This window comes from Staurois parvus, unplaced genomic scaffold, assembly GCF_062004578.1.
Source record: "Staurois parvus isolate SC_StPar_1 unplaced genomic scaffold, SC_StPar_1.0 ptg000471l, whole genome shotgun sequence".
Classification (NCBI taxonomy): domain Eukaryota; kingdom Metazoa; phylum Chordata; class Amphibia; order Anura; family Ranidae; genus Staurois; species Staurois parvus.
Genome location: NW_028318267.1, coordinates 1,994,886 through 2,018,879, shown reverse-complemented (window position 1 = coordinate 2,018,879; position 23,994 = coordinate 1,994,886). Strand labels below are relative to the sequence as shown.

General features: G+C 40.8%; 1 protein-coding gene across 1 annotated transcript in view; it reads left to right on the top strand.

Annotated features, from left to right (window-relative positions):
• The window catches only part of KIF5C (kinesin family member 5C), a 107,473-nt gene that overhangs the window by 71,329 nt on the left and 12,150 nt on the right, over window positions 1-23,994 (top strand). Inside the window, exons 15-25 of the mRNA XM_089689371.1 lie at window positions 2,746-2,892; window positions 4,286-4,474; window positions 5,424-5,541; window positions 6,113-6,189; window positions 9,023-9,132; window positions 13,765-13,866; window positions 14,641-14,701; window positions 15,021-15,092; window positions 15,885-15,989; window positions 18,668-18,884; window positions 21,955-22,077. Of these exons, the coding sequence (XP_089545497.1) occupies window positions 2,746-2,892; window positions 4,286-4,474; window positions 5,424-5,541; window positions 6,113-6,189; window positions 9,023-9,132; window positions 13,765-13,866; window positions 14,641-14,701; window positions 15,021-15,092; window positions 15,885-15,989; window positions 18,668-18,884; window positions 21,955-22,070 (1,314 nt within the window). The 3' untranslated portion in view covers window positions 22,071-22,077. The remainder of the gene's footprint in view (window positions 1-2,745; window positions 2,893-4,285; window positions 4,475-5,423; window positions 5,542-6,112; window positions 6,190-9,022; window positions 9,133-13,764; window positions 13,867-14,640; window positions 14,702-15,020; window positions 15,093-15,884; window positions 15,990-18,667; window positions 18,885-21,954; window positions 22,078-23,994) is intronic.

The window sequence follows — 23,994 nt, the reverse complement described above, 5'->3', positions numbered from 1 at the left end:
GGTAGCTGAGGAGCTGTAGATTACTTCAAGGACAGGGCTAGTTGAAGGGAAGGGTTTTTTATTCATAGGATGGTGTATGGAGACATTGGAATTTTGTCTTGCGTGTCTGACTGCTGTGGGGTTTTTTCTCTACATGGTTTGTTGGTCTACAAACTACTTGCAGCTCTGCTCAAGGTCTACTCACAGATATACTTAAAGCTAAGGAACCTTGGAGATTGGCCTGGAATATTGGACATAGCCACTTGACTTTCTCCCAGAGCACAATTGTTTGGTGGTTTTCCAAGCTAATCTAAAGGCGACCAGCAGTTAATGAACTGAAGTGATATTTAAATTCCAGATGGGGATTGGTGGGCCCCAGGCTTCTGGATGTATTGCAGCTCCGCTCAGAACATTGTCATGTGATATGTTCAAGAGATGTGTTGGTATATTAAACCGTTTAATCTTCCTTTATGATGTGCTTTAGTTATGCGTGTTTTATCCTTGTCCTTATTCTGGGAAGTCATAAGAGTCTTTGGTAGCTGGGGAGCTGTAGATTACCTCAAGGACGGGGCTACGTAAGGGGAAGGGTTTTCTATTCATAGGATGGTGTACTGAGACATTGGAATTTTGTCTTGAATGTCTGACTGCTTTTGGGTGTTTTTCTGTATATATTGTCGGTCTACAACCTATACTTGCAGGTCTACTCACAAGCTTACTTAAAGCTAAAGAACATTGGAGATTGGTCTGAAATACCACCAATCTCCAATGGTTGGTTTGGAAGACCACCATTGTTTGGTGGTATTTTGAACTAATCTAAAGGTGACTAGTGGATAACAAACTGAAGTGATATTTAATTCTAGATGGGGAATGGTGGGCTCCAGGCTTTGTATACATCTTGGATACTATAAGAGTAGGATCTCCCTCTGATCCACAGCTCAGCTCAAGACAAGTTTCTCCTGCACATGGACGACCTGGGTGCCAGCCATCAGTTTGCCTCCTTGAAAATATGAAAAAAATCTGCTGCCCTCCAATTAGCTCTTCCTGCTCTATTTTTTATCAGTGAGTTGGCTGCAGACAGTGATGTCTCCAACAAGAAGAAAACAACCTTCCTTGACGCGCTTCGCCATTCTTGATTTCCCCTTTCCTTGTGAGCAAGACAGGAGTGGCGAAACACATCAAGGAAGGTTGGTTTTGGTTTGGAGACCTCACTGTATGTAGTCAACTCACTGATTATTAGAAATACTGCAAGAAGAGCTAATTGGAGTGTGACTCATTTTTTTTTTTTTTGCCTAATTTCAAGTAAGAACTCCCTGCAATAATGCCTGACCCTACAGCTGACAACCTGTTTTACAAATTAGCTTGGCCTACAAAAATGTACATGAAATAATCATCATAAATGAGTTCAGGCACGGTTTTCCTATGTTTTACATGCATTAGAACTCACATCAATTGCAGGTCATCAAATTCCCATTGACTTCGGTAGAGTTGTAGATGGCAGTTCAGAAGCTGCTTTGCATATTGTGTTGCTTTGGCCACAGTAGGTCCTGTTCCGATATGCTTGAGTTTTAGGTGAAGCGCTTCCTTGTGTTGTCTCAGCATCAAGTTCAATAGAAAAGGGATTTTTTTTTCATCTACAGAAGCCCTTATATTATTTGGGTCGTGTTGCTAAACTTAAAAAAAGCATGTTTTTTGACATTATTTGTATTGAAACGTAAAACTTTTTTTCAGTTCTGGGAGTTTTGTTTCTCAAAGAATGGTGGAGGCGAGACTAACTGGATCTTTTAGCATTATTGGAGTCCTGGTTGAGTGGATTGTTTGTATATATTCACAGATTTCTAATGTACAGGAATATTAACTGGGGTTTGTAGTAATGTACTAGAAAGAAAAGGAAGAAGACATTGGTATAAATGTATTGATCCAGATTTGTTGGTCTTATTTGTTGAATGCATTAAAATAGTTTCCGTGTTTCAGAGGTCTAAACTATTGTAGTTGTAATGTTTGCAGAAAAAAATGCGAATGCAGAAACCATCTGTTTACAGTGCCCATCTGCTTACTGGCCTTAGTCCTTTTTCTACAGTCCCAAGCCTTACTTATCTCAAACCTAGGAGCCTAAAACCTAACCAGCCTGGATAACCGTCTCTGGCTACCAAAAGGATTGTGGTTTTTTGATGCCATCAGAGATTGCAGAATCTATTGTATTCAGTCAGACAGGCCTTCCTAGTGAATACATAGTGAGATGAGAAAATCAAAGTCTGCATATGTAATAAAATGATATTGCTGCTCCTATATATTTACTAACTACATATTGGGCTGTATCTTTCACCTGTAGATTGACTTAAAGGTAAACAAACTGTAGGTCCTTTCTTAATAACCCTCTAAGGCTAGGTTTACATATGTGCGGGTGGTGCCGTTGCGGATCCGCACCAAAATCCGTGCAGCCGGACCACCCACACAGAAGAATGCGGACCCGCGGGTGGGTGCCATTTAATTTTAATGGCATGCTGCCCGCACTGGAAATCGCAACCGCACTGGGAATCGAGGTTCCCGCGCGGGCTGTGGTTTCCAAAGAAGTGCAGGGACTTCTTCCCTGCGTGTCCCGGGGGACGGGATTGCATCCAAACGAATGGGCTCTCTTGCCCGCGCAAAATGTTGCCCGCAGGAACGCGGATATGTGCACCAGGGGTAAGACTTCACATACAAGTACCTGTTTAACACGTGACTATCCGCATCACAATACACCTCTCAACTTGAATCTAATTTTTACAGACCAGCTTGATTGCAACACAACGGGAACTTCATCAACTGCAGGAACACAGCAGCCACCAGAAGAAGAGAGCCACAGAGATTCTCAACCTGTTGCTGAAGGACCTGGGCGAGATTGGAGGCATTATTGGCACAAATGATGTGAAAACAGTAAGATTTCGTAGTGTTTTTTTACAGCTATATGTGATGGTATGTTCCTGGGGCATAAGCTTGAAGGTACACTCCAGCCAAAGTTGAAAATTACCCACTTTAGAATATTAAACCTAGGAAATAACATCTTAAAAACTTAAACAAAACTCCTCCTGCTATTACAGCTGTCAAAATGACAGCTCTAGATTGCCATGTGTTAAATAGGAGTCATCATCAGGGGCTGTCAAAATGCAGCTACTCCTGTATAGAATACCACTTGTAGAAGCTCTGCAAGTGCTATTATATAATGATGTATTGTTACAATATGTATTGTTATAATGATGTATTTACTATTTCATGCATATGTAGATCAAAGGTGTGTGTTTTTGTTTTTTTGGGGTTTTTTTTCCATTTTTTTGTCTTCTGTAGAAGACTCTTGCTTGCACAGCCTGATCTGCATGAGTTTTTTTTTTATTTATTACAGGCACTTGTATAGCGCCTTCAATTTATGCAGCGCTTTATGTACATATGTTGTACATTCACATCAGTCCCTAACCCTCAAGGAGTGTACAATCTGAGGTCCATAACTCACATACACATACTAAGGCCAATTTAGCTAGTTAACCTACCAGTATGTCTTTGGCATGTGGGAGGAAACCCACACAGGCCACAGTGAGAACATGCAAACACCATGCAGGTAGGACTGTGGCTGGGATTCAAACAAATGACCCTAGTACTGCCAGGCAGAAGTGCTAACCACTTGACCACTGTGCTGCCCAGTTTATCCTTTTCTTGTTTTATCCCCCCTTGCAAGTCTATACTGTCTGTGCACTGACCACTCTCAGCCTCTCCACTCTTCCCTTTCCTGGCGTTTTTATGTATTCTTTGCATTGGCTGAAAAAAGATAATAAAATCTTGCACTAGAATAGTGTCTTAAAATGGGCATTTTAAGCAGGCCTTAATTGAAAGAAGCATTTGCGTTGCCTGCAGTAACCACATTTTAGGCTTAATGCACACTGGGGCTTTAGTCCCATTGCAGGAGATACCAGGGAACATGGTCCTAAACATTGGTACCACTTGGTGCACTGTCCAGCTGCAGCAGCTTTCAGCCTCTCATAGAGCAGGTTGCTGACAGCACAGCTGGATGGTGTACCTGTGCCTTCCACCCACACCTACAAGCCCGAGTCTCATGCTTCAATTTACCTTGTTAGGCCTCATGCACACTGGGCCTTTAGTCATGGTTCTTAGTGTATTGAGTATATATATGTGTGTATATATATGTGTGTGTATATATGTATGTATATATGTGTGTGTGTGTGTGTGTGTGTGTGTGTGTGTGTGTGTGTGTATATATCTATAAATGAAGATTTATATTTTTAAATTTGATATAATTTCTCTGTATGCATATGTGCAGCTGGCAGATGTGAATGGTGTGATCGAGGAGGAGTTCACAATGGCTCGTCTGTATATTAGTAAGATGAAATCCGAGGTCAAGTCTCTGGTCAATCGCAGCAAACAGCTGGAAACCGCACAGATCGAGGCAAACCGCAAGATTAACGCAACCGAGAAGGAGCTTGCCGCCTGCCAGCTGCTCAGCTCACAGGTCAGAAGCTATAGATGTGGAGGCAGTTGTCTAATCTTCTAGATTATGGTTATTTATTGCAGATAGTAGGAACCTTGCGCTTGTTCTATATACTGGAGACCGCCATAGCCGTTAAAAGCAAAGGTTGTACTATTATTTGTTGGGTGCAGGGCCCTGTAGATGGTTTTAAAAAGTTTTTTTTTTTTTCATTCTCTGCTTTGTCTAAAATAATGTGGGTATCTTTCATATATGGAAGATTTGATATGTATTTCTGTGTTGGTTTGGAGAGAACTTTGTAATTTAATAATTCTATTCATGTTGGGTGTATTAAACAATATAGGCCTGAAATTTAAATTGGAAGAGAAGCCCAAGTCTAACAGATCTTCAAAAAAAAATTCCCTTTCTCTATCTTTTCTGGCTAACATTTATAAAAACAGGTGTGTGTACCTGCCTATATTCTGCCCCGGTCCAGTCATGTGATCCTGTAGCTCCACCTTCCCTGTGTCAGTAAGTGACTACTGCAGGGAAGAGGCGGCAGCATTGACAACACTTGGGCATTGGAATACAATGGATGACTCCCAGAATTCCCTGCTGTTGAGTTCTCTTTAAGGGAGAGCTACAGGATCATGTGACTGAACAAGAGGGGTAAGTACACAGAACTGCTTTTTTTTTTTTTTTTTTTTTAAATGTTTAGCAGGATAGGTAGGAGATGATGGAGACCATTTTAAAAGATGGTTAAAGCTAAGCTTTTCTTCCACAGGAGCGGTAAGTACACAGAACTCAATTTTTTGGTGTTATACAGGTTTAGAAGGATAGGTAGGAGATGGGGGAGACAATTTAAAAGATGGTTAAACCTAAGCTTTTCTTCCACTGAGTTATACTTCGGCTGCACGCAGGGATCTCGAGTGTATTGCATGTACTTTTAAGCGTATAGTAATAGTCATTCATTGTAGTTTTTGGCTTATTTCAGCATGAAGCAAAGATCAAGTCATTGACTGACTACATGCAGAACATGGAACAGCGGCGCAGGCAGCTTGAAGAAACCCAGGATTCTCTGAATGAGGAGCTGGCAAAACTGCATGCTCAAGGTAACCGTTTGATTAGAAGGTTTTGGGGTTATGCTAGGGTCAATAATGTAGTTCAGGGGGTCTCTAAAGTGCCGCCCACAGGTCACATCCAGCTTGCCATGACTTTTTTTTTTTTTCCCCAGCCTGCAACTTATTGGGGGGGGGGGGGTGAAGGGGTGGAGTGGGTTGGGGTACACGCCTTGAAATTATGTGGTTTGAGAGCAGGAGAGAGATATGTAGAGATGGAGAGATAGAGAAGATGTATATTGCCATTGATAGCTGTGCTAGAACCTCTTTGGTGGTTTTTTGTAGACCCTTGGTGTAGTAGATGATCTGGGATCAGGTCAACTAATGCTCCTCCCTTCAGGTATTGGTGGATGTAGAGAGTAAAAATGAAGTTGACTAATAATTCATTTCCCATGGATCACTAAAACTCTGCAGTCTTCCAATGGATACCGACATAGGTGGAAGTTACTGAGGAGGGTTAACAGTTTTGCCATCTCCTGCAGGTTGCTTAATGAGATAAGATTTTACCAACTCAAACCAGAAAAAAGTTTTCATACTGTAATGAGTCAAATTTACTTCTTCACAGAGAGAATGCATGAAGTCTCCTTTAAGGACAAAGAGAAGGAACATTTAACTAGACTACAGGATGCAGAGGAAATGAAGGTAAATCTTGAATATCTCATTCTGGGCAGTCGAAGCTGGTCACAAGTTATATACAGACGAGACAACGCTCTTCTAGAGTCCTCCAGTTCTCAGTAATCTGTGGGTACAAACAAAACTGTCAAATCGGTCAAACTTCTGGATTTGTTACATTCAAGGTTACACATGTACTGATGATGACCTCCATCATGTTTGGATGTTCTTCCAAGGCCATGTGACAGAGCCCACCACTAATTTGTCATCTGTAATGGACCAGTTATCTGCAGTGGGGACATTCCCTGCCATGCAGCCGAACATATACGATGGGCATACATATGTGCGACTTTGGGGTGGGAAATGCCTCGGATGCATAGGCTTGACCCATTACACATGGTGGACTCTTTGTGGGCTTGGCCTTGGCCATGGCCACTTGGGTTTGGAAGAGAATTTGAACATGACCAAACACATCTCTAGTACTGATATCATTCAGTGGATCCATGAATACAACTAATGTGACTGAATCAAATAAACATCGCATACCAGAGACCCACCATTCAAGCTATTGTTTAAATTTGATTCTGCAGCATCAGTTGGAAGAATTTGGATGAAGAATTGACAGATTAAACGATATGTTTCAAATGATCATTTTTATCATTATAACTGATCATATTTTTTGATCAATATTTTCAACCGATCACAAAGTGTGGAACAATACCATTTTGTGTTGCATCTTTCAAAAATTTTAATCCATGATGAATCATTTGATGGCAATTTGTATGTAATCTAAAATAATGTCTTTTTTCAAATAATCCCTCTACCACACTCCCATCATCTACCCTCATACGTGAAATAATACAAAATCGTGTATATATAAATGTCCAAATATAAGTCCATACAAAGTACTCTTCCAAATATTGAAAACTGATCCACTTCGTTGCTTTTCAATCCAGGATACCTCAAAAAAATATATAAACTAGATATAGTGCATTATCTTTAAACAAAGAAAACACTCGTGACACTTAGGGCTTAGGAGAAGTCACTTTAAAAGTCACGAGTGTTTTCTTTGTTTAAAGATAATGCACTATATCTAGTTTATATATTTTTTTGAGGTATCCTGGATTGAAAAGCAACGAAGTGGATCAGTTTTCAACGTTTGGAAGAGTACTTTGTATGGACTTGTATTTGGACATTTATATATACACGATTTTGGACATTTATATATACACGATTTTGTATTATTTCATGTATCAGGGTAGATGATGGGAGTGTGGTAGAGGGATTATTTGAAAAAAGACATTTTATTTTATTCACACTTTCTAGGGTGAGAGTGGTACTTTTTGTAGGGATTAATAGAGTTTATTTACATTTGTATGTAATCTAGGTGAAGCATTTTCAGTGTGTATGACCTCTATAAGGGTATGAATTAGCTGCAGATTAGGTACAGGTGAATTACAAACCAGACGTTCCATTCACTTGTGGACCTCTGATCCATCAGGTTTGTCTTTCTCTGTTGAAGAATAACATAATAAAGCCTTTCTAGAACACATCTCATTCCATCACATATCCCAAAAAGGATTATTCCTCATTTTAGGACAGTGGACGGTGCCATTCTCATCATTCTTTTATGCACCATTAAGATGCACATCCAAAATAGCTGGTGTATAATGAAAAAAGATTAGTATTATAGAGCCAAATATTCCAAACTGCATACAGCAGTTTCAGGCTTCTTCACCTTTATCAGTGTAGTGTGTGTGGAAACCATGGCTTCTTTGGCGTAGGACAATGGTCTCCAAACTGGGGGCCGAATGTGGCACTTTTTTCTTGCCCTTATCTGTTCCTTGGGGCACTATGGGTCAATAATTCCTGCAATGACACCAACAATGGGGTACTATTCCTCCCACTGACACCAAGGATGGAGCACTATTATCACTGACACGAAGGATGGGGCGCTAATAATTCCCCTAATACCAAAGATGGGACATTGTGTACACCCACTGATGCTAGCGCATTTTTTTTGGACAGAAGGGTTATACGGGACCTAAGGAATTAAAAAGCCTTTGTGCTGCTATGCACGGATTCATTTGGAGAGCTTTTTGATTCCTTTAGTCCCTTCTCACCACAACATGCATGGTTGCACCATCTGTTGAAGGAATGCTTTAATGTGATTGGTTGGTGTCTAACAAATTACATTTATGTAAGAGCTGAAATGTGGCTGCTTTGGTCCCAGAAAAGTGAATAAACCAGTTGTATGCCTCTGTCCCCCTCAGCCATTAGTCTATAACTATTTTAATTTTGGATGAAGGATGCTTACATCATTTTAACTCCTAGTGCAGAAAAGGAGAGAATTTTTTTTTTTTCTTTAAAGTGACCCTGTCCCAACAGAAAATTTTACTTGTAAAAGAAGAGGGAACATACTTGTCTTACCTGCTCCACTGAGAAATGATCCTCCGCATCTCTCATTGGTTTCCCATTGGAATTTGGAGGATGCAGAAGATGGATACTCCCAGGAATGTCTGTGTTTTGGTAGATTGCAGGGGACCATTTCTCAGTTATGGCGTGGCTTTCAGCAACACGGGTGGCAGAAAAGGTACATATGTTTGCTCTTTTTTTTTTTTTTCTTTAATTAAACCTTTTTTTACTATAGTGACAGGGTCACTTTAATGACTACAAGCAGTTTATCTTGTTGGCACCCTGATCACTAGGACATTGATTTAACCTTTGTTTTGCAAGTGATGTGGAAAGTATACTAACTATTAGAAACCAGTCATAATTGGCTGGCAATCTAAATCCAGTATAATGTTTGCACTTATCAATCATTGCACTGCCTTATTAAGTAATAGATTTTATTATGTAACAGAAAGCTTTGGAACAGCAGATGGAGGGTCACCGAGAAGCTCACCAGAAGCAGCTGTCCCGCCTAAGAGATGAGATTGAAGAGAAGCAGAAAGAGATCGATGAGCTCAAAGAGTAAGCCTCAAAATTCATTTTCAGCTTCACTCCATTGGTTTTATTTGCTAACAAAGACGCTGTTCACTTTGCAATGGAATTTTCCCAGAGTTTAGCAAATGTAGTGAAATTTCACTTGGCAAAGCATACCCAATCACATGCAAGGAATACAAAAAACAGCATTTTTGCTTACATGTGATTGATGGGAGTCAACAGAACTTCACCTTAATCACTAAGCTTTTGGAAACATTTCCTTGCAAAATGCTACTTCCCATGCAAAGTATTTGCTTTTTAATAAATGAAACCCCCGTACATGCGTGCCTCGGTTTACGAATGCCTCGGTTTACGAATGCCTCGGTTAATGTAATTTTCAGTTTACAAAAGAAAATCCATTGAAAATAATGCCTCAGTTGACCAATTTTTTTTTTTTTTCTTTTACGAACAGATTAATTGGTTTTCAAATGCATTTACGAATTTTTTTTAATCATGTACAGAATTTATGCCTTTTAAACTGCACTTTATAAAGAGTTTTGAACAGAAGACTCTGGTTTTTTTTTTTGGTTTTTTTTTCTGACTTCCGTAATGGATTAATTGGTTTTCAATGTATTTACAAATTCATGTTTAATCCTCTCCCTGTACAGTGTTCATGCCTTTTAAAGTGCACTTTATAAAGACTTAGAAACAGGTAAGACTTTGTTACTTTTATCTGGCCTCCGGAACAAATTAATTTGGTTTTCAATGCATTCCTATGGGAAACCGTGTATCGGTTTACAAATTTTTCACAATACGAAAAGTCCCGCAGAACGCATTAAATTCGTAAACCGAGGTATGCTTGTACTTCTATTTTTTATTCAATTTACCACGTACTTCATAGTATTGCCATAGTCCATTGTTTTGTAAATAATATCATCGAAGTCAGGGTTCTGTGGAATCAGTGTTCCTTCAGAGGTTCTTTGACCAACTATAATGTAACCAACAATGTTAAGGAAATTCTTCCACTACTAATCAAGGTATAATCACTTCCAGAAATGTAAAGGAGGCTCTTTGCTGACTTAACAGTGTAGGGGACATATTTTTACTGGTCACCAATGTTACACAGTTTACTGTGAATTGTGATGACAATCCTTTTTATCAAGGGTTCCTTGTCACCTAAAAATTACTTCAGGGATTCCTCTGGGGTGAAAGGTTTGAGAGGTTGATCTAGGTCATTGGGTAATTTTAGTGGTTTAGCTAACCTTCAGATGAGGGGGGGCAATAAATTATCTTTCTAAAGAATTGGGAAATCTGGCAAACATGCACATTTTTCTCTTCTAAACTAGACGCCTGCTTTGCAAATCAATTTTAAGATAAAGAGTTACCTCCTCCATTAGTTACAGCTGTGCCATACTGAGGAGGCGGGACTACTTGTGTAATTTTTTTCCTTTTTTTTTTCCTTTTTTCTAGTTCCTTCTAGGGCCTTTTGTTAAGTATGCTTTTTTGTTAATGTGCACATTTTGGACAATGTTTTTACATATTCTTAACAAATATTAAAATAAGATTTAAAGCAAGCTATAACTGACCTCTGTAGCTGCGTGTACTGTAAAGGAGTTATTCTCAAAGATCATGCTAAAGACTCTGAAGTTGGGTTTCAGTCAATCTGTAACCGCTTAGGGCACCTGCTGATGGTTCATATAAGATGGTTGACTGGTTGCAAAGTCTCTGCTGTCATAAAAAACAAGGGGAGAGGAACTGTGATTTCAGTGCCTTTTTTGTGTGAGTTTTCCACAATGCCTATAGATACAGGGGTAAGTAAGGGCTTATTTTCAAATGCATTTTGCTGCATCTTTAGCATATGTAGCATGCTAAGGTGTAAGGTTTGTTTACAGGTTCACTTTAGGATTTCGATTGAGAAATGCTCTTTTAATTGAAATCAAACTGATTTTATGCTGTGGCTAATCCATAAGTTACCTGCTTGATGACACTTGTCATTGCTCATGTAGATATTCTTCATAAATTTGACATTTTAGGTCCCTTTTACTGTAGGAATGTTAGCTTCCACCAAAGAAGCTTTAAAGTGGCAGATAACTGGATCAAAAAAATTACTGTTCTGTTCAAACATAGACTAAGTTCCTTTTATACTTTATAAAATTAAAGAAAAGTGCAGCGCTAAAGATAAGCTGTTGAAGTAAATCACTGTATACAAATAAATATATAGAAAATATTGTCCATATACATGAATTAATGAATAAATAGTATGCCCATATAAGGTGACATAGTGCAAATCACGTGTGAATATATATCCACAATATAGTGCTACTAACGTAAAAATAGTGAGCACTATTTAGTGCCAAAAACACCACTTCAAACTATAATATATACAAGTCCACAGGATATTCGTAGTGAAGATCCGACCAAATTGGTCTCAAGTAGGTGCTCCGTATGCTTCTAACAGGTGATGTGCCAGGAATATATGTTTAGATTACGCACTCACCAGATGCGCAATCATAATACGCATTTGTGTATATGGTTGTCAGCCGTAGGTCCCCTTTAAGGATATCAGCAGCCTGGTCTGGTCCGAGAGATCCATTTCCCCTGTGTTATCTGCCGCACCACTGCCGTCCTCCAGAATGGGCTCTGTGGTTGTATTGGCTCATAAAGAGCCAGGAAGAAGGATGCCCATAGTATAGTATTTAAGCAAGCTCCTTTATTAGAAATATGCAGCCAACACAGTAAAAAAAAAAATCCACTGACCATATGAGTGCACAAGATGGCCGCCGGACCGCCTCGTGGTCTCGGTGGCGTGACGTCACCGCGTACAGCTCCTTGACGCGTTTCGTGCAATTGCACGTATTCATAAGGGGTGTGCTCGTATGCAGGGGACGTCAATGTAATCCATTTATAGCAAATGCGACGTGTGCGCATATCTTGCCCGCCATCTTGCCGAAGTCCAAGATGTCAGCACGCATGCGCGAGCGCCATCTTCCCTTCGGTTTTATCCATATATTTCCAGCAAGGTTCCTTTTTATAATTTGGCATCTTCAGAAAGAACTCGCCAATCCAAACCATTAAAAAAAAAAAAAAAAATTGGTATCAAGAAGGGCCAGTCTTAGCAAAAATGCCATTTTAGTTATATGTGGAAGCTAGTGGGCTGGCTCAGCCTGTTTATTTGTCTTCAGCAGTGAGATCTGCATGCCATAATCCCTGACCGTATCTGTTGAGCAGGGAGTTTGGGGTTTTCCCATCCACTTAGGTCCCTTGCAAACGGGCATCATAATTTACTGATGTTTACTAAGGAGATTGTGACGCCAGTGTGCAAGGGGCCAAAAAACTGTAAAGACCTGAATAATGCTGAGTATAGGCGCGTATAGATAAGTAAATGTGTGTAAGCACATAAACGAGTGGAATTCTTCTTCGTTGCCAGTATTGTAATCTTCCCATTTATACTTAGGACTCCTGTGTGCAAGGGGCCAAAACGAGCAAACACTGCACTCAAATGAGAGGCCAAAACGAGCAAACACTGCACTCAAATGAGAGGCCAAAACGAGCAAACACTGCACTCAAATGAGAGGCCAAAACGAGCAAACACTGCACTCAAATGAGAGGCCAAAACGAGCAAACGCTGCACTCAAATGAGAGGCCAAAACGAGCAAACACTGCACTCAAATGAGAGGCCAAAAGGAGCAAACACTACACTCAAATGAGAGGCCAAAAGGAGCAAACACTGCACTCAAATGAGAGGCCAAAACGAGCAAACACTGCACTCAAATGAGAGGCCAAAACGAGCAAACACTGCACTCAAATGAGAGGCCAAAAGGAGCAAACACTGCACTCAAATGAGAACATTTTGTTTTACTACTATGTACTCAACGTTGTATTAATGATCTTTACTCAGCTGTGTGCAATGTCCCCTAGACAACAATGCATCTCATTTCAGATATGTAAAGAACTTGGCATTTTTTTACTCCCCTGTGCAACAGACCTAACATGTTTCGCCCTAGCCTCTGTGACCAAGCCCCGATGGGCAGGGCGAAATGTTTCAGGTGTGGCTGGAGCGGCGGCTGAAGCCATCTACAACACGCTACCATTGTCTGACTGGTTTTGAGCGGCGTCCATGCCTCCATAAACCGCATCAGTTAGTTTCTGGAATAATTTGGGACGCTGCTCCCCTCATCTATCTCTGCCATCAGGGTGACCTTTACCTGTATCTAGCCTTGAGGGGCACCACAAGTCTCCTATATGGTTTAACAGGCTTAACATGTTCCAGCTCTTCCCATCACATTCTCTGTATTCTAAGATATGTAAAATATTCAACAGGGAGCGTTGGGACCCCTCATTAAAGACATAATAGGTGTGCAGATCTGGGAACTTGGGGCAGAGCTCTCACCCAACTGAGATAAAAGAAACGGTCAATTGATTTTTCTCTCCAGTATCTACAAACCACTAAACTATTACATTTTGTTGGACTGACCCTTTAATAAATACCAGTGGCAAGTGAAAGCATTCTAGTTGGACAGACTGTCAGCTGTAGATTGAAAGATGTTCCTCTAGTATTTTATCAGTATGAGATGTACCTAAATGAAGGCAAGATTTGGAGTTCATGTAGCAAGATCCAGTGCATATATGACCTTGTAATGTGTTTATTGTCCGCTTATGAAGTGTTTTATTTCCATGCAGCCTCAATCAGAAGCTTCAGCTACAGAAGGACAAACTGACCTCAGATTATGAGAAACTGAAGGCTGAAGATGAGCAGAGACAGATGGAGCTGGAGAAACTTGTGTAGGTTGCCTTGTGTGAGATTTGATGATCGTTTATCTCCTGTAATTCTTTTAAAACATGCCGAACAAAACCGAACCCTTCTGGTAAAGCCTAGATAAGAACACAAATTTGACCATAAACCTTTTATAACAAGAATGTCAAAATGTAGAAAGCCTAGATCATGCTTGCTAAACTCTTGTCCTCAAAGTTCTAGAAGAATAAAATTGATCATTTTGTATGCTGGAATTGAGGCTGTAAAGCCGCTCTGTTGCAAAAATGAAAAATTAAAGTACCTGTTTATCTATAGCTGTCTGCCCCATACATCCATTCAAAGTGCAGAACTTACACATTATCTCTCAGCTCTGAAAACCAGGGCAAGGGTAACAGAAATGACATCAGTGAGGAGAGCTGATTGGTGGAAAGGGACACACCTACCCCAGCCACACAGCTGTGCCCTCCCTGTCACCATTATTCCCCTTGTGTCAGGAAAACTTGTCAGAAGTGACTCATGCTGATAGCAGAGAAACTGATGCAGCAAACAGAATTGACACTCTGGATTGAGACAAATACACACGATAGGGGGGTATGCTTTGTTCATATCTGAGGTTTACAAGCACTTAAAACTATTTTATAAACAGAGACTTTATATTAGCCTGTCCAGATGCCCATCTGCTGACAGCAGAATTTTCACTTTCACTGCTGCATTCTGTGGTGTCCACAGTTGGCCCATAAACAGAATTTTTTAAGCAGAACTTCTGACAGTGTAGGATAAATGTGTTCCTTTTTGGTTTTTAGGATTCTTAATGAGAAGAGGGAGCAATCTCGAGAAGATCTTAAAGGTTTGGAGGAAACTGTGGTATGTAAACTATATACTACTACTATACACTATAAGTGTGTGTGTGTATAATATATATATATATGTGTGTGTATGTATGTATAGTGTGTGTGTGTGTGTGTGTATAATATATATATATATGTGTATGTATGTATATGTGTGTATGTATGTATAATATATATGTGTGTGTGTGTATGCGTGTATGTATGTATAATATATGTATGTGTGTGTGTGTGTGTGTGTATATGTGTATATATATATAATTGTGTGTGTGTGTGTATATATATTTATTTTTTTATTATTTATTAAAAACCTCTATAAAAATGTGTGCTTTCTGCAGGCCAGAGAACTCCAGACTTTACACAACCTGCGCAGGCTTTTTGTTCAGGATCTCACCACTAGAGTGAAGAAGGTATGAATCAGATGCTTCTGGATGTAAGTAGTTGGAGAATGATAAAACTTCGGGGAGAGGCACGTACACATCCATTTACATGTGTTGCAAAATGTTCATAATGCTTCTAATCCTTACATTCTCATATGTCATAAAGATAACAAATTGTCAACTTACTAACGTTAGATCAGATTTCAGCCTGTGCTCTCTGCGCTCAATAAAATGTTCCAGCAGTAAATATAAAGGTTATCAACTAAGAGGAGGTAAACTGAGGCTTGTGTTATCTTTTAGAGCATCTCATGAGCCTTGATGTCCTGGGTGAGCTATGCAAACTGTAGCATAAGATTTAAAATCAGAACTCTAGCCAGCCATTTATTTCCTCCTCAGCCTAATAATTGGCCCATGATTATGGTCGATAGCCTCATTACTAATAGATGCAGAGCAAGGGGGTGCGGGCCACAGCAGCCTTAGGTTTTGGGGTTCCCGAGGCCTTCTTGAAGGCATCTCGAGGTTCATGCAGTCACTTCTGGGGTTTGTAACTTTTATCTTTCGTACATGTCACCAGTATGGTTTAACTGCTTCATATCCGCCTGTGGATGGGAAGCAGTGCCAGTGCAGGCTAATGTACCTGTACATCTTTCCACATCGGAGGCTTCAGCGCGGCTCAGAGTGCGCACGCCCGAGGCGCCACCCATGGTGAAAGAAAAGAAAATTGTAGAATATATGGCTTGCTTTACGAAGTCTGTAGTTCACAATCGAAAGTTTGTTCCTTTTTTAAAACTGCTGTTCTCCTTTCCATCCTCTTGTTTTCAGAGCGTGGAGCTGGACAGTGATGATGGAGGTGGCAGTGCAGCTCAGAAACAGAAGATTTCCTTCTTGGAGAACAACCTTGAGCAGCTGACAAAAGTTCACAAACAGGTGAGACACAGGCTTTGCAGATTACTTGTACGCACGTACTTGGTTAGACCATTGACACATTCAAAGGACAACTATGTGTTTAAAAAAAAAAAATTAACATGGCATCAGGCAGACCACACAAACAAGGAATGAGAACTCCGCAATGGGTAAAGTCGCTCCAAAACATTTGCTCTTCTTTGATCCTTCGGTGTAAATCCGGTACCCGCCCAGGAGCCCATCCCCGCTCGGTAACAGTGTGTCAAAGAGAAGAAAAGGGCTGCGCAGCGATGACATCACAGTGCTTCAGACCAGGTTCACATAACATAACCATTGCACAGCATCCCATCAGCCATCTACCCACTCAAACGCATTTTGCACAAAAAAGGGTTTAAAGTATATGTAAACCCTCACCTTGTAAAACAACATTTCTGTTTAAAATAGAAATTAAAAGTAATGTGTGTGTGTGTGTGTGTGTGTGTGTGTGTGTGTGTGTGTGTGTGTGTGTGTGTGTGTGTGTGTGTGTGTGTGTGTGTGTGTGTGTGTGTGTGTGTGTGTGTGTGTGTGTGTGTGTGTGTGTGTGTGTATGTATGTGTATATGTATATATATATATATATATAAAAATTCTAAATACCCTTTCCTATAAGTGAATGCATGATCTCGACTCCATAAGGGGCTTAGGGCTCCATTCATGAAGGGGAATTTACTGCTTCAAGAAATGTGGTAAAATACCACTTGGTGTTCAAATGGTTTTTGGCATTCACTAAAAAAACTCTTCTAAAATAACACATGCAGTATTTTTCTGAAATATGAGCTATTTATCTTCTGAAACTATGCATTTTTTTTTTTATCTCGTAGTATCCAGTGGGATGGGTACAGTGGAGAAAAATTAGAACCCCTGTCGGGTTTTTATTGCTAAGGGTTTAAACTGTAGAAATGTGCCGACTCACTATGGCAATGCAGTCCCTGCAGCAGATGTATTAATACAAAAGAAAAAAAGTGACTAGAATACCAGTCAAAGGGAAGCTGCTTTCACAGGACACATGTGGTGTATCAAAAGCAGCTAAATTAAAGTGTTTGTAAAGGCGCAAGGATTTTTATATTCATGTATTCTATGCATGCAGGTAAAAAACCTTCTGTGTGCAGCAGTGCCCCCAGCCCCCTCAACACTTGAGCCACATCGAGATCCAGCAATGTGTACGACAGCCTCGACTGTCCCAGGTCTCTGCCTCTTCATTGGCTGAAACTGCAAGCAGGAGCCATGCTGCTGCCAAACACAGCTAGTTAGCCAATGAGGAGAGAGAGGAGGCAGGGAGAAGCCACAGCTCTGTGTTTGAATGGACACATGGAGCAGCGGATGCCCCCATAGCTAACTGCTTCCTATGGGGGCACCCGACGCAAGGAGGGAGCCAGGAGACCCTTCGGGGGACCCAGGAAGAGGAGGATCCCGGCTGCTGTGTGCAAAACCACTCCACACAGCAGGTAAGTATAGACATGTTTAAGCGATACTAAAAAAGTTATCTTTTTTTTGTAAAATAGCAAAAGTAAATATAAAATATCTTTATGAATGTCAAATATTGAATGAAAATGGTATAAATAGTCACATATATGGTGTGTGTGTGTGTGTGTGTGTGTACCATTCCACAAAGTTGTCGTCTTTATTGGTGGAAGAACGGCATTTATATACGTGTGTGATTTTAAAACTATATTTAATATTTGAGATTTTATAAAAAATATTTTGTATTTACGTAAAGTATAACTAAAGGAAACATTTTTTATTTTTTTTTTATTTTTTTTATTTTTTAAAAAGTTAAAACAAGTAAATATAGTATATACCATCCTGTCTATTTAGAGGAAAAAATGTAAATGGTGTGATGCTTTGTAACACATTTCACCACCCTACGCACATGTCCTGCATCATAATGCCCTCCCACAGGTGTGAGCGTGCCCTGAGGAGAATTTTCTGGCTAACAAAGTAACAGGAGGCATCTTGTGGTCTCTGCTCTTAAGCAGGTTATTTAAAGTGATTGATTGTTATTTAATAAAAGTACAATCATGTGATGCTTACCAACTCTGTGCAATGGTTTGGAACAGAGCAGCCCCAATCCTCTTCTCCTGCTGTCCCCTGCAGGTGCACCTGGCTACTCCTGCCTTCTGAGTACCGCCCTTAGCAAGCCACTTGCAAGGGGGGGTACTCGTGCCGACTCAATTCCGAAACCCATTGTGTGCGTCTATTGACACGCACAGTGTGACTTGTCCCCGCCCCCTCACTCCCTCCGCAGTGGATGTGATTGACAGCAACCGGAGCCGATGGTTCCCACTGCTGTCACCGAATCCAGAGGGAGAGAGAGCGCGGCACAGTGCTGGATTAAGCTAGGGCTCAGGTAAGTGGGGGGGGGGGGCAGGGGGAGCTTTTATTATTTATTTTTATAATACCTTAATGCAGAGAATGCAATCAGGTAAAAAATTCCATTTACAGCATTTTACAACCACTTTAAACCTTCAAAGTGGTTGACAGGTTTGTTGTAAATGCATCCTATGGTACATTTACTATGATATTTGCAGTGACCCCGTGTACCTACTATTGGTTAGATGACAATGGACCACTTTTGCTTCATGCACATCAGAATATTCAAAACTGAAACTTGATGTAACATTAGGTTCTTTGACCTCTTCGGATTACTCTGCTTTCAATTTGCAGCTGGTTCGTGATAACGCAGATCTGCGCTGTGAGCTTCCGAAACTGGAGAAACGTCTTCGCGCTACAGCTGAAAGGGTCAAAGCTTTGGAGGGTGCATTGAAGGAAGCCAAAGAAAATGCAATGCGAGACCGCAAGAGATACCAGCAGGAGGTGGACCGCATTAAGGAAGCTGTGAGAGCAAAGAACTTGGCCAGGAGAGTCCATTCTGCCCAAATTGGTGAGCTCAACAGACAAAGTACAATGATCACTGAGCCGAATTCATCAGAATTGAAAGAAGGCCAAATGCCTGTATGGTGACTTATAGTAACCAGTCCTGTCCATTTCATGTGTGCAGAGTAGGGAAGGAAATAGGCAGGTTAGTTTTGGATAGAGTAGGGAAGGGTTAGAAACTCTGGTGGGTTTTTAATATGTAAGAAAACCGTAAGGGCACCACACCAATGGTGATAAAAGTCCAGAGTGTTTGATATCTAATTCCACTGATTATGTAATAAAAACCAAACACATTTCAGGGGTTCAAACCCCCCCCCCCTTTCAACAGGGCTACAATACAAATAAAAGAATATAAATGCTTATAAATTAATAGATCTGAAGAAATCAAGAAATTACAAAGATTCAATTTTTCAAAGTCTTTTATACAACATGAATATACTATATATAGAAATATTGTAATTAGCAGATCTCGTCGTTCTGATGTGACTTGTGGGGGTGCAAGTAAAAAATGTCAGGGGGCAGAGGATGTGAGGATAACAGGGCAGTTTCTAGGAGTCCGTAAGGCAGTGTCCCGGGGATCAGTGAGGCAGAGGATAGGGTCAGCAGTTTGTAGGGTAGTATACAGAAGCCATTAACTTGTGGGGCAGTATACAGTTGGTTATCAGTGCAGTGTACAGGGGGCAGCAGGGCAGAGGACAGGGAGCCAGCAGGGGTGTGTACAAGGTTTAGTAGGGCAGTGTACAGAGTGTCATCAGTGCGGAGGACAGCGGTCAACTGAGTGGAGAGAGAGGGGTCAGCAGGGCAGGCAGTGGACAGGGGTCAGTGTGGCAGAGAAGGGTCACAAGGTTAGAGGGCAGGACTGAGGACAGGGGGTCAAAAATCCAATTCCCCCTCTTAGCCAAAATCCCCCTACCCCCTCCTAGCACACATCTCCCGCATCCAAAGCCCCAACCCCCAAATTACCCTTTCCATCACAAATTGTTCCTATGTGCTCCACGAACCTCTCTTCCTACATACAAATGATTGTTACCCCCTCCCCTTCCCCCATTGTGTGCCAAGTACAATTCCTTCCCCCCCCCCATCTCCTCCAAGGGCTGCTCGTCTCCTGGCAACAAGAACTACGAATAGGGGGCAGATTATCAATTTTTGTACAGACCAATGTAAGAGTGATCCTCTGTTATCTGCTGCATGGATGAGCTCTGTTATGACAGGAGAAGGGAGAGCATAGCACAGCCCGCACCTACTCCCTCTGCCACTGTCACTTCTGTATGGACTTTTTCACTTTAGTTCACTGCACCAGGCTGCCCCCCCCCCCTACATTTTTTCACCCACATTGCCTTATGGGTTATGTCACTGTCATTAGGTGCTTGATATCAGCCATCATTGCATAGTATTGCATAGTATATTATACCTTTTTATGGTACAATTTTTTGACACACTCCCTACCTTGGTGCTGCAAGTGTATTAGACCATTATCTGTCACTATATATGCAGCACTCTATCACTAAGACCGATATTGATGTTGTTTTTATGTGATTTTAGGTCTTTTTGTATCATCTCATACTGAGGTGATAGTGAACCAGGGTATTTACCCTAGTTGTCCATTTATATTGTGTAATAAAGCATAATTTTTGGAACTACTTTCAGTATCGCATTCTGTCCATTATGTAACCACTTTTTTGTGAATCTCTTTTCACGGTCCCCTTTTTTTGTAAGCATGTTTTTTGGTTACTGGGCAGAAACCATATGTTGGGTGATACAGTATATTTATAAAGCCTCTATGTTCTCTCTTGCTTAATTTATTAGTGCCCCCCCCCACCTTGTCCCAGCCCTGACTGTGGGGATAGGGGAAGGAGCTTAGTGGCCAGGCACAATGTGCTTGAGTGGGCACAGGCCACCCCAGAACCCCCCCTTCCCCCCCAGATCTGGCAGTTACACTGGTATTCAATGGGGTAAGGTAACCGTGTCCAATTTTTTTTTTTTTTTTTTTTTAAACAGTGCAAAGGAACATACAACATCATAATCTTCATTGCTGGTAAAAGCCACTTATGTTCCATTTTTTTGTCTTTTTATAGGCTTGAGTATATATATTCCATTACACTGTTTTAAAGAAAACAAAATTAGATACTTTAGTGACATTGACCATATTGCATGTTTTTAACAGTGTGATTATAACAATCCTCTATATGGTATCAAATTAACATTCACGTTCTATTAAACAAAACTAAAATGATTTTTTTTATTATTTTATTTATTGTAAAGTGGATTTATTTAATTTGTTTAGTAGCCCTAATAATGGGGGGAGTGCCTCAATTTCTCAAAAGCATTGGGTCTCTTATGCCTCTGGTTACAGAAAAAAACAAAAAAAAAACCCACCTGTACTCATTGGTGGACAGTGAGTACCATTTGGTGTGGTGTCCTTACTGCTTCTTACAGCCCCCCTTTTTAGTTCCGGTGGCACATGTGAGCAGCCTCACTGAAGTAATTGAGGTTTATTAATGAGATGCCACATTGGGCACTAATAGGGGAACCTGAGAATATTCCTATGCATGTTTCCAGGTTCTTGATGTTGTCAGTGTGCCTGGTATTCGCTTTTTCTGCCCTTCATGTTTCATGTCTGACCATGGATAGGGACTCTTTTCGGGGGACATTGACCTCTCTAAAGACTTCACCCTCTGTAGCAGTGAGCACACACATAGGCAATGGCAATCACATAGAGAATGAAATGCTAACCTCGTGGGAGAGATGGTAGTGAACAGCTGTGTTCATTTTCTTCTCATCACCCTGGATAATGCAGCCGGCTTCCCTGCCATGTTATGAATGCCGATTGCAGCTGTCCCTGAGCCATCATCACCTGTATGCCTGGCAAGGTGAGGATATTGTGTCAGATGGCGCCCTCTGGAGGATGTATACGGGAAGGTTGTTACCCACAGGCAGGCAGAGAAGGTGGGATAAAGTGACTTCTCCTCTTCTGTTTGACCTCCAATGCGGACATGTTGGTATAAGATAGGCATGCTGCATTCCTGGTCTGACCGGCCAGAAGGGTTGCTGAATTGTGATCTTTTTTTTCTTTATAGCTAAGCCAATTCGCCCCGGGCATTACCATCCAGCAGCTTCTCCGACAGCCATGCACGCCGTCCGAGGTGGAGGCACAGCCGTGCATTCTTCAGCTTATTATCACAACACAAAATAATTGGCAAGTGAGTATATGCAACACAAAAATAACCACACACATGCTACATAAATGTTGATTAAACAGATTTATGAACCCAGATTGTAAGCTCTGTCGAGCCGGGCTCTCTGTTTCTTCTTGTACCAAATTGTATTGTAACTGGAATGTTTACCTTCATTATGTAAAGCACTGCGCAGACTGTTGGCGCTATATAAATCATGCATAATAATAATAATAGTAAACCATCACTTTGGCCAAAGTTGCATAAGAGTCACATTTAAGCGGTATTAAACCCAAAACCAAACATTTTATATATTGCAGCTTACCAATCTTTACATGTGGTCGTTGCATTAGTTTTGTTTTTTTTAGGCTTTTTCTCCTCTGTTTTCACCTGATGATCTGGCCAGCAAAACACTTCCTGGATTAGATTGCCCTCACTCTGGATGAAGGAGCACAGGGGGGCACATTTGGACAGCAGCATTGTTGTCTGAGGGGAGGGAAGCATTAGATGTACTAGCAGATTTAGATTTGGCAAACCTTTACAGCGAAAGCTGATCATTGTAACCACCCCTGCCAGTTTTTAATGGTTTGTCTCATCTGTGTAATTGCAAGAGGGCTTGGTATTTTGAGAAAAAAAACAGACTTACCGGCAAGATCAGCAGATGAAAATAGAGGACAGCCTAAAAAAAAAAAAAATGAATGCAGTCATCCCTTCTAAGAATTGGTAAGCTGCGGTGCAATAAATTTTGGCTTTTGGGCTTAACACCGCTTTAACCTGCTAGTTAAATATAAATGGCCTCGGCACTCATGTCATTGATGTCAATTGGAAGGCACAAAGAGTATAGACGATTTTCTCCCACTTTGCTTTTCTCTGTGTAAAATTGAGTACAAGGAAATATATAGTAGCTAATGAGGACAGGTCCAGGATAGCTAAAAGGAGTTCCTGTAACCCTCAGGTGTCATGTAAAGCCCGTTGTATCTTTGGGGATGGGGGGGGGGGGGTCTTGAGATAGAACTAAAGGCAGTTAACATTTTGAATGGAGTAAGTGAGGATTATAACCTCTGTCAGGTTTTTTGCCCTCTTGGTGTCGTTTTGGGGAGATTTCCCTTCACTTCTTGTCCCATATCCAAAACAGGAAGTGAGAAGAAATCCCTGGTTGTCACAAGCTAGTGTCCCACTGGAAGATTTCCCATCTATTCACGTTCCTGTGACAGCCCAAATTCTTGAATTTTTATACCACTAAACAAGACAAATACAGGGGGTGAAACACCCTAAAAGGGCCACAGACAGCAATAAAATGCTGACTGGTGTTCTAATCCGTCTCCGGTTGGTAAAAAATGTGTTTTTTGTTTTGTGTTTTTTTTAATTAAAGCAACAGTATATAAATATTGATCAAGAAACCCAAAAAAAAGAAAATGGAGTAACCAGCGCAAACCCACACACAGGACACCATCTGCATGGAGTTTGCATGTTCTCCCTGATTGGAATGTGAACCAATGACTCTAGTGCTGCAAGGCAGCAGTGCTAACCACTAAACCAGCATGATGTCTCTACTGCTGATCTTTTTTTAAAAAAAAAAAAAAACAAAAAAAAAAAACCTTAGAGTGGCAATTTTTCCATTACTGTTGTCCCTTTATGAAAATACTAGTTCTCTGGCGTTTAACCATTGGCTACAGTTCCATGATTTGAAACCAGTATGGAAATTAGGCGTTCTTACATTTCTGACCTATGTGCTTGCTTGAGGTAACGGACTCCATACATTACAATCAGTCAACTAGCATTTTCCTTAGAAGGCCATCAGTGGCATCCTATGTAGTTTTCTTGGTTTTCCTTGAACCTGTAAGTGGGAATAGATGGGATAGAGCAGAGGTGTAATCCTTTAGATTACAGGTGTCAAACTGGTGGCCCTTCAGCTGTTGCCAAACTACAAGTCCCACGAGGCAT